The following is an 11,058-nucleotide window of genomic DNA, read 5'->3' as shown; positions in this document are numbered from 1 at the left end:
GACTACTCATACGCAGTAGTTACCTTCCTGTTCTGGTGACGTCATGTCAAGGAGCCAATCAGCCTTTTTTCGCGCGTTGGTCTGCCAATCCATCCCATAATACTGTTTTACTTTTTAAACCACTGCATCAAAAGAATGGTAGCCAAATGGCGTCTTCCTTTCTAGAAGACCTACTCGAGAAAGAAGTGGATGAGAAGGAGGTCAGTGCTATGGTGGGATCGCTGGAAAGCCAGTTGGCATCAACAGCGATCCCTAGATCCCATCATAATGAGGTCAAAGCTTCGGTGGCGGCTTCTAAAGCAAGTCCTAAACAAAGCAACATGACTAGTAAAACGCCAAATCAAACGAGCCCGATTCAGAACCAAACAGCGAGTGCAGTTCGACCCGGGATTTCTTCGTCGCCAGTGTTAAATGCGGGTGGTAACACAACGATTACTACAGTCGTTAATATAGCTCCTAGGCCTACGGTTACAACAGCAGTGCCTTTGGCTCCTCGACCTGCAACTATGGCTGTTCTTGCTCCAAACTCTGGATTTGCAGGAGCTCCTCGATTCGTTACGATCAACGCTGATTTGGTTAACCGGAACCTTAGTTTGATCAATCCTCAACAAATGGCCCTAGCACCGAGGGTTGTAACGGGTAATGTGACTCTTCCAGGCAACCCTCAAACCATCGCAGCCCCACGAATCATTCAACAAATTCAACCAAGAGCTGCTAACATGAGGCCCATAAACCCAACTCAAATTGTGTTACAACAGCCGGCGGGAAGCACACCTATACAACCGGACAAAAAGATCAACATTATACGAACTCCGATTCGCCCAGTGCCGGCGAGTGTTAGTGTATCTCAGAATGTTCCTATAAGAACTAGTTTAACTCCAATTCGACCTCAAATAAGCACGATACCAGGTACAATCACTTATACTAGAATGCCTGTGAACCAAGTTGCAGTTGCAACATCAAAGACCGAGATTTCATCTACAGCTGGAACTCTAACAAAAAATTCGAACTCTCCTAACGTAGCAAATGTTGGTTTGCATGCTAGCAAACCAGTTACAAATAACGTCACTGCTAATCAGTCCAAGCCTCCACAAGCTACCACTGCAGCACCAGTCAGTCATTCTCAGCCGCAGGTCAATGTGGCTCAAATTGAACAAGCAAAAGAGCAAGCTCATAAGTTAAAAAACTTTTTCAACAACTTGATCAGGCTTGCATCAGATCAAAAATCTCCTGATGTTGGCAAGACTGTGAAAGAATTGGTGCAAGGTGTTCTGGTGAGTTGGATTTGCTGTAGAAGTAAAAAAAACAAGTTACTACTCTGTAGGTTCGGTGTTTCCCCAGGACCTGATTGTTTGGAGGATGCCAGATGTCTCCTCAGAGGGAGAGGGGAAACCCACAGCTGAAAAGACCTATAGTAGAACCTCGCTATTTCAACCTATCAGGGGTAACAACAAATAGTTTGAAATAGCCAATGGTTAATGACTGTGAAATTTGATTGGTCCAATTTATTTGATATACCCAGAGTGGAGATGATAAAGATAGGGTGGGCGAGGGGTCTCAAGCTTTTTTCCAAGTGAGTCCACCAGTTGATGTTTTATCTTATTCCTGTTTTGCATTCTCCCAATCCCCCAATCCAGGCTCACTTAGGTATATTAAGAGGAATTAAAAAACCTCTGGACAGACTTAGAATAAAAGGACTAAAAGTTTTTTGGTACTAACAATGTTGCCAGAAAGTCATAAATCAACATTTAGGATGGCAAGCCCTTTTATGATCTTGTCTGCTCGTAATGTGATAATCATGAAAAACAATGTTATACTGAAATGGTTATTGCCAGCCAAAGTTAGGAATAAGAGAGCCCCAACATATGAAAAGAAAATCAAAAACATTTTTGAGTCAGATTTCATCTCTAAGGTACTGTACAGGTTTGGATAGATGTAATGATTGCTTCAGTCTGTAACATAGCAGTTGACCTTTTCTTTTTAGGATGGGAAACTTACAGAAGAACAATTTGCAGCAAATCTACAATCCACACTTAATTCTCCACCCCAACCAAATCTTGTTGGTTTTTTAAAGGTAGGTTTTAATCTATTCAACTTTCTTCTTCCAAGGTGTTCAATTAGACTACTTTTTCTTTTTTCCAGAAATTCTGGGTGTGAGATTGAAAGTGTGGGGTTAGTGGTGATCTGGAAATTTCAATAAAGTTCCAAATGTTAAGCAAATGAATGTTGGCAGGATCCTTAATCAGACTCTAACATCTGGATCTTGTTCCAAAATGGGGTCTCCTGGTTGAAAGGGAAATCCTAATCCACAACCCATACTATTTATGTGTACTATATGTAGTTCAGTGCTGTTATGTAGTCACCTGTTGTGACAAACTTGCCTGGTTGTTGTATTGATGAATCACACCAGCAGGCGAGTTCACCTCTACAACAGATCCTATCAAACATGCTCGATCAATAATCATAACAGAGGTTATCAGTTACAACCCTTAGTGAGAGCCCTGATCTTCCTAGGATTTCTGTGCATGGCCAAAGTATTTTTAAAGCATCCTTTGATTTAAGAATAGAATATTTTAATATGACTGTAAAGAGTGATACATTCTTTCTTTGTTCTGTGCCTATCAGAAAACACTTCCATTGTTACGAGCTCAGTCAAGATCACAGCTTTCCCATGTGCAGCAGTCAATCACTCCAGCAAAGATCCTTCCTCCACAGCAAGTTCAACAAAAAAATGCAACTACAACACTTGCCTCTTCCCCACAGATGCACAAACATAATTCTCAAGTGCAAAAAATCCAAATTGTTCAACAACCGGGACAGCCCCAGATGGTGAAGCAAGTTATTCTCACACCTGCACAACAGCAGCTTTTTAGACGTCAGCAACAAATAAATGCTCAGAGAGTGTTTTTGACAACATCAACAGGGTCAACCCCTGGCTCCCAGGTAGTTACCAGTGCACGGAATCTTGTTATGCTTCAAGCATCACCTGGATCTACAGCATCTAAAATGGTTTCAGCTTCATCAAGATCACAAGCTGGGACAACTTCAACCTCTGCAGCAGCTGACAAACTAAAGCCCAAAGGTTTCACTGGAATAAGCAGGTACAGAGCCTGGGAGATGTGTGACAAGTATTGTTCTTCATGTAATTTATACAACAGTGATAAGTTTCTGTGTTTTGAGAGACTATCTGAGTCTAAGTCCTCAACTTTGCTTAAAAAGAAAAATGTTTTTTTCAAGAGTCAGTTAATTAGTTAAGAGGTAAATCAAATTCAGCACTGTACAGTCAAACCTGTATATAACGGTCACCCTTGGGGAATGGCCAGGTGACCGTTACATACAGGGTGACCACTGTACACAGGTTTCCTTAAACTTCCCTGGAAGTCAATAAATAGCATTTTTATTTGCAAATAATCATTTAATTTTTGTTTTATTGACAACTTGATAACGAGTAACAGCATTAAATAAACATGATGAAAAAGGCCCACAAAATGTCCATGGTGTACTTTAAGGAAGGTGCAGTTTACTTGGATCTACGTTTCCTTGTATTTATTACAATTTAATGGCAGATTTACAGAACAACAAACAAAAAAATAAGCCATAAGAATAATTTGTAAAAGAGTTGCGTGACCCCATATAAAAACAAATCACCTCATAAAATTATAAGGAAAAGCTTTTAACGTAACAATATGGATCTCAAGAAGAAGAAAAAAATCGGTAATAGTTTTCTGATATTTCGGAACTCGAAGCTTGATTTCATGTAGCATGTCATTAACTTTACTCAGTTCGAAAGAAAGTTCTTCATGTTCATGTGTTAGTAATTGTGTTTAGTACTAATATTTGTATTTTTATGAGACCCCTACCTTGATGGCTGCTATTTAAGGAGCTGACGAATAAAGCCTGCCATTATTCGTTAATCGTAACCCACTTTCATGACCGTTATATACAGGTAAAAGATAATGAAATTGTGGATTCAGGAAGTCTAAAGGGTGACCGCATCTGCTATATACAGGTGACCGCTATATGCAGCTCAACTTAACAGCAAATATAAGGGATGATTTTTGGGAAGTTGTTCAGTGACCATTATAGACAGGGTGACCGCTTTATGCAGGGCTGTTATATACAGGTTTGACTGTAGTTGGCTACCCAAGTGGGAAAGATGGGTTGGCTTGCCCACTCCAGATTCTCTCATGTAATAAATCCTTTATTGACCAAATTTGTTCAGTAAAGATGGCTGGGTATTGGCCTTATTCGTTGGTTTATGGACCTTAATTGCATCTTAGTCCATTAACAACTTGGCCATATACAGCCATCTGACCTCCCTCTTGGTCAATAACCTGTACACTGTAATGAGTTTTCTAAAGGAGTCGTTAATTGACTTGGATTTCATATTGTTACAGCAGTGGGGATGATGATATCAATGATGTCACATCAATGGCTGGAGTTAATTTAATGGTAAGTTCAGCATTATTTTGATAAGTGGTTAATTACCTTAGCAGTGGTCAATAATGGCATTACTTGGTTTGTGACAAAGGAGCAGCATGTTGGTGTCCAACCTCCAATTAATTATAGCAGCATCCCAAGCGGTGTAAGAAGTGTGAAGGGGGGGAGTAACATTATCTAGTCTTGAGTGCTTTGTAAACAGATTGTAATGGTATTTGATAATTTGTGCTGATGTATATCTCTCAGCCATTAATAGACTATCAATCTCGGACACTGTAGATGTAGTGATATGGTCATATTCCTAATGTGTAGACCTATGTTGTGTTTTAGGCTTAGAACTTTTCTCAATTTCTTCTTGAATGCTTGGGTATGAGTGTATAAGTTTTCATGTGCTTGACATCTGGTTTTGCTGGTAGAAACCAAACAAAGCAAATGGAGTCTCTTACCCAAGAATAAAAAATTGTTTGCATATAGTTATCAACAACATTTGACCACATATGGATTCCTTTACTTCATACTCTGAATGAAGTGTTCCAAGTTGTGTCAGTTTGATTGATGCTCTTTTCTTTTTTTGCTTAACAGGAAGAGAGTCAGCGTATTTTGGCCATCAACTCAGACTTGCTTAGCTCCCAAACAAGAAGCTGTAAAGACGAACCTTTCTTAAATATTTCCCCCTTTCAGAAAAGAGTGGAGGCATTAGGTCAGTAACAGTCACTGTTGTAAAAATTAATAAAACGACATCACTTTTTTAGTCAGTGTATGAGAAAGTAACCCCTTTCTATGTTGTACATGACAACTATTAAAGGGAAAGTGCCTTGATTCAAAAAGATGCATACAAGAACTGAGTAATGATGTATATGGTGTTAGTGTGAATCTGTATGAAAGCAACCTGGGAATTTTTTGGCAGACAGAATGTAACTTTTTAAAAGCAAATTGTTCCATCTTCATTACATGTTGAACATCACACCTGTAGCCACTATTGAACTGACAACATGGCTGCTAAAATGTACCAATGAGGCCATTAGAAATTATTCCAGACCTTTGTAACAGGTGGCTAAACACACTGTCGTTAAACCATTTGTAATTTGCTTGTGAATGTGAACAGGCACAATGTAAGAAGTAAGGCAAGAAGTATTTATGTAAAATTCATGTGAGTTTTGATGGTTAGTTCTCTTTCTGTGCCCTCTTGACATCTGGTAAATTGAGGTTTGCCGTTTGAATTTAATGACAGAAGATATTCCACATATCATACAGTCCCTGTTTTACAGAGGATTAATTGTGATTGCCAGCACACTGAAGTTAATTATTCACTGTATTCTTATAACCTATCAGCTTAACACTGTTTTGATATTCTTTAAGGAGGATTGAAATTCTTATCAGTGTCAATTTCCATTTTTTTTACAGCAAGAAAGCATGGCTTATCTGAAGTGTCACAAGAAGTTTATAACTTAGTATCACATGCAACTCAAGAGCGACTACGTAACATTTTAGAAAAATTATCGACAATAAGTTTACATCGACTTGAAGTTTATAGGGTATGTAGAATTATGTTACTTAAAACTCATGGCAGTGCACTCTATAAACATCTTGAAAGACCTTCAGAAATTAGTGAGCTTTTTTAAGACTAAGTATATGTGATGAGGAGTGGGGGGTACAGTGACCTTACGGTTAGTGGGCTTGTCTCTGGATTAAACGTTCCTGGTTCAAGTCCTGGCTGGGGACATTGTGTTGTGTTCTTGAGCAAGGCACTTTTCTCTCACAGTGCCTCTCTCCACCTAGGTGTATAAATGGGTACTGGCGAACTTAATGCTGGGGTAACCCTGTGATGAACTAGCATTCCATCCAGGGGGTAGTAGAAATATTCCTAGTCACTTCATGGTACAGAAACCAGGATAAACTCTAGCTTGATGGGCGACTTGGCTCGTATGCAGACTTTACCTACCTATCTGTGATGAGGTAATATTTTAAGTGACAGTCCAATTCATGTGGGATTACACACAAATGCAACATTGCTGTGCAAGAAGGTCCAGGAAAATGTTGTTTGTCCTACTTTACTTTAGAAAATTAAGAAATAGTTATTTTTCTTTCAATGTTATGTAAATGTAAAATGTCTGTTAATTGGCCTTATTTTAGGATGATCCAATGTACGAAGTAGGCCTTGATATAAGGTCTCAACTGAGAGTCTTTGAGCAGATTGATGAAGTAGAAAGAAAAAAGCGAGATGCCCGAGAAAGGGATATTCTTATGCGTGCTGTTAGAGTAAGTCACATATTTTTGTTTGGTATGCTTTGACATTGAATTTTATACCAGTGAATACTGCTGATCGACTCTCATGGAGAAGAGAGAGTTTCCTCTTGTCTTCATACTGCCGTTAATTTCCCTCTTCCCCCTTCTCTAATCCTTGAGTCAGAAGAGCAACTCTTACAGTTCAGACTAAGGTGTATGAATTTTTAGTCTTGTTCACAATTTTGACTATATAATTTTCTCATCCACCCTGGCGTACTTGATGTAGGTCACTTCTTCTTAGGTGATAGTTGCAAAATGCAGTGTTGTGTTGTTTTGCAAGTTGCAAGAAAATTGTCACAGCCTTAAGTTAGTTGAATACATGTGATTGAATTATTGTTACTTGTAATAAACAGAGCCGGTCAAGACAAGAAGATCCTGAACAGGCTAGACTCAAAGAGAAAGCAAAACAAGTAAGAGAACTTAATTTATAAAAGTGAAAATAAATAACATTAAATTTCTGCTTGATCCCAAGCTTTAAGTCTTATTTCCTCTCTCTGGTTGAAAAATATTTCTTCCATTTTCAACTATGAGAAGGTAGTGGCTCATCAACACATCCTCAAGTTTTTCTTATTTTCTGTATTTGCATTACCTAGTTGTTCGACTGAGAAAAGAAAGGTCGATCACTTTTAGGAATTAAGTTTTGATTGATCAATTTCTGTTAAGTAAGTTTAATCTTATGCGTTTTATCTTGTTTTCACAAGCTGCAACAAGAGGAAGAGGAAGTTATTCGAAAACGAGCAGCTAACACAACGGCGCTGGCAGCCATTGGACCAAGGAAAAAACGCAAACTAGATGAAGCACTTGAAGGATCTTCTACTTCAACAGCAGTAAGCAAAACAAGTCTATTTACTATCAAGGAAGTTCAAAAGAGTAATTATTCTTACTGATAAACTCACATTTCTTTTAAACCAGTTCTGAGAATTTTGCAGAACATCAAAGACAACATCTCCCAGTTGACTTGAAGATTTCTTTTTTTCGATCACCATGATAAACAATTGCTGAGGTGACTCCCATGTAAAAGTCACATATACAAACAAGATGCTTGGCAGAAATTTTAAAAAATACCACCAAGAGCCAGGGTCCAGATGAAAATCATCTATTGACAACTACATCTGATTAATTTGCGGCGTACTTTAAAAACGTATTCCCTTGAAAATTAGAATGAAATAAAACAGCCAAAGTGGTACCAAACTCGATTTCCAACCCGTACTTTGAGCTTGCTTGTTGGTGCCATATAGAGTTTCCTCACAGGGTACTTGATAATGTAGTAATATTGTCAGATGAATTTGTTATTTCAATAGCTCAGCGTCATTACCTTCAATTGCTCCCCAGGGTTCTTCCTCGACCTCTTCTTCACCATTATCGTCCAATGTACTTGGAAACCAAAAAGATACACGACAACAGGTGAGACAGAAATACTTTACTTCAGTCTGTTTTACGGACGAGAGGTGTGGTGGCGTCATGTCTTTGGGCTCTGAATTGAGTGATCCTGTTGAAGCCCTAGCTCGTCTCCACCCAAGGATAATATTGAAAGCAACGAACTGACCCTTACAGAAGACATGCAGGCAAACCTGTGTTGGACTACCTTCCTATGCAAGGAAGTGATATTGAAACTGGTGTTAAGCCCCAGGGTCATCTTCACTGATGCTATGTTGGTCGTGACGCAGTGTTATAGACAATCATTATGTGACGTTCTCAGTAACAAAACCGACTCAACTCCCCTTTGCCATTTTGTTTTTAGTCTGACGTTGTACTTTCCTCTTGTTTCTAGGTCCCTCGGCAAAGAATGCGGAGAGTCGTTCTTAAGGATCTTATATTTGTTATGGAACAGGAAAAAGAAACAACCAAATCTCTATTATTATACAAAGCGTTGCTGAAATAATATATCTCGGTTTCACATTGTAGAAGTCTACTTCAGCCGTTACTTGGCTCACCACAAAACTTTTCGTGACAGAAGTGTTGCGTGATAAGCCAAATGAGGACAGCGAATGTTTCTTCTGCTGTGTTAGTGCCAAATTAACCCTTGTTTAAAGTACTGTAATCGCCTTCAGACAATAAGGGAATATCTTCAGACTCCTAAGTATTACTTGGGCGAAATATTTCTTGAATTTTTCAGAAAGTTCTAAACGTATAATGAGTACTTCCGCAACTCCACAAGCCACGCTGTTATAAATGATCTTAAAGTGCAAGCGTAGTCTATCTCAGCAGGCTATGGACTACAGTTTGCTTCTAGTTCGTGTTTTTGTACATTTTCCGTAATATTTTCTTAACATCCATCAGGTGTATTGTTAGTGTAATGTTTTCTTGTGTAGGTAGGGTATGATAATAATATATTGTCTCAACTTCGTACTTAGGTACAAATACCTGTTATGGTTGTCAGAATTAAAAACGCCAATTTCCACAAAAAGAATGACTCCCTTAAATTCTGCCAGCCGTCAAGTTACCATTCGGTTAAAAAAGTTACGTTTAGTTTGCACCTGTTGTCACGCGCAGCTCGATAACAGGCTGAGCTTCACAGAAATGGTGCATACGCAGATGTTCAGTTAAGTGATGTGTGATTTTGTCAGTATAACTGTGCACGACAATTTCTGACTTAATCCCTCCTCAGTGCACGAGGTACCGTTGTTCTCCACAACTGATAAAGAACACACCGCCAGGTTAATTGGTTTATGCCAGAGAGTTCATTTTCCAAGGATTAAAAGCTAGCCTCCAGGCTCTCGCTTGCAGGACAGGCGGTTGTATGTAATCGTGCAAAACGCTAGAAAGTTCATTTTGTAGTCTCGCACTTAGCTTTCTTTTGAATCATCTCGCGTTCTACGGGCTTGTCAGTCTTGCAAACATTACTGCGCCTCTTAATGACCGCGAACTCTACGCAATCAACAGTTTTGTGTTTCGATGCTCTCAATCGTGTTATTAGGCTCGATTTTCCAGCCGGTTTGTGATCGCGCAAAACGGCTGGAAATTGAGCTTATCGTCTTGGATGACCTCTCACTAACAGAAGTTTACTTACAACGGGTTCAAAAAGACATGGGGTTGGTTAATTGTTATTTTTTGTTTGGTTGTTGTTTCCAAGGATCTTTGGTTGTCGTCGTGATTGTGACTGACGGCAGCGACAAAGGCAATTGCTACTTTAGAATTTGCGTGTCAGTGAAAGCCGCAGTAAGACACACTGATTTGTCACGTATCGAGGGCCACGTGCTTCAGGTATAATAAAGAAACTAGAGGCTCTGGGGACGAATATGACGACATATATCACGTGTTCGGAGACCCAGAACCAGACACTACGTAGCTATTGAAAGGAAAGCACGCTGATTTTTAGATATCTTAACAAGTTAAATGCAAATTTAATTCGCTCTCTCGTGGCCTCAAAGTTATCGACAGGTTTTGTGACGTGGGCAAAAACTTACAAAGTGAAGGCAAAATTCAATGTTCATGGCGTTGGATGAAGTTTTTAAACAAGAGGATTCGCTGCGTTTTGCAGATGAGTCTCACAACACTTACATACTAAAAAGAATCTCACGAATGCGAGAGCATTCTGTTTTAACAGACATAGTCCTTGTTGTGGAGGGCAAAGAGTTTCCTGCTCATCGAAATATGCTCGCCGCCAACTCAGATTATTTCATGGCTATGTTCAGTGGGCATATGGCGACTACGAGTGATAAAGTTGCGGTCAAAGAAATTACTGCCACTGGAATGGAGATTCTACTTGATTTCATCTACAAAGGCGAAATACTGATAACTGAAGAGAACGTGGAGGATGTCTTCTGTGGCTCTTGTCTGCTCTTGCTTGAATCTGTTACCCAAGCTTGCTGCAGGTTCATTCAAGAACGGCTGACCTTGACGAATTGCTGGGGAATACGAGCTCTCTCGGATAAATTCAATTGTAAGGATCTACTGCATCGGGTAAACACTTTCATCGAAGAAAATTTTATGGAAGCTGCGAAATCTGAAGAGTTTTTGCTGTTGCCTCATTCGGATCTGGGAGAGCTCTTGATGAATGACGAGATCGTCATTACGAGAGAAGAAGATCTCTACGAACTATTACTAAAGTGGGTCGAGCACAATCGCCTAGAACGGGTCAAGCATTTTTCATCATTGCTTGAAAAAATACGCCTTCCTCAAATCAATCCTGAATACTTTGAAGAAATTATCGCAACTGATGAATTGATAACTGAAAACCCAGAAGTTCATGATGTTGTTTCAAAGGCAAGACAGCAGATCTACTCTCTAATGGAGTTAGAAGGCTTAATGACAGAGACGGAATCTTCTAAATGGCAAGTCCCTAGAAGATGTCTCCGAACTGTCAGTGTTCTCTTGACAGTTGCAGGACCA

General features: G+C 39.4%; 2 protein-coding genes across 3 annotated transcripts in view; both read left to right on the top strand.

Moving 5' to 3' along the window:
• The first annotated feature begins 106 nt into the window (after positions 1-106).
• LOC110053011 (transcription initiation factor TFIID subunit 4-like) lies at positions 107-9,136 on the top strand. 2 transcript variants are annotated; one of them, XM_020759197.2, is made up of 11 exons: positions 108-1,274; positions 1,985-2,074; positions 2,626-3,101; positions 4,398-4,452; positions 5,023-5,140; positions 5,845-5,975; positions 6,574-6,699; positions 7,080-7,136; positions 7,428-7,553; positions 8,059-8,130; positions 8,498-9,136. In XM_020759197.2, the coding sequence occupies exons 1-11, from the start codon at positions 147-149 to the stop codon at positions 8,606-8,608; spliced, it is 2,490 nt and encodes an 829-aa protein (XP_020614856.2). In that variant the 5' UTR covers positions 108-146; the 3' UTR covers positions 8,609-9,136. The 2 variants fall into 2 exon arrangements, with proteins under 2 accessions (XP_089154653.1, XP_020614856.2); XM_089298527.1 differs by having other exon boundaries at positions 107-1,274; positions 8,059-8,575.
• Positions 9,137-9,675: 539 nt separating this feature from the next.
• The window catches only part of LOC110053013 (kelch-like protein 12), a 4,815-nt gene continuing 3,432 nt past the window's right edge, over positions 9,676-11,058 (top strand). The window contains exon 1 of the mRNA XM_020759199.2: positions 9,676-11,058. This exon is cut by the window's right edge and continues 278 nt beyond it. Within this exon, the coding sequence (XP_020614858.2) occupies positions 10,153-11,058 (906 nt within the window). The 5' untranslated portion in view covers positions 9,676-10,152.

Source organism: Orbicella faveolata, unplaced genomic scaffold (genome assembly GCF_042242905.1).
Source record: "Orbicella faveolata isolate gen_17 unplaced genomic scaffold, um_ofav_v1 contig_3, whole genome shotgun sequence".
Taxonomy (NCBI): Eukaryota; Metazoa; Cnidaria; class Anthozoa; order Scleractinia; family Merulinidae; genus Orbicella; species Orbicella faveolata.
Note: the sequence above shows the minus strand (reverse complement) of the source record. Positions and strands in the feature narration are given on the sequence as shown.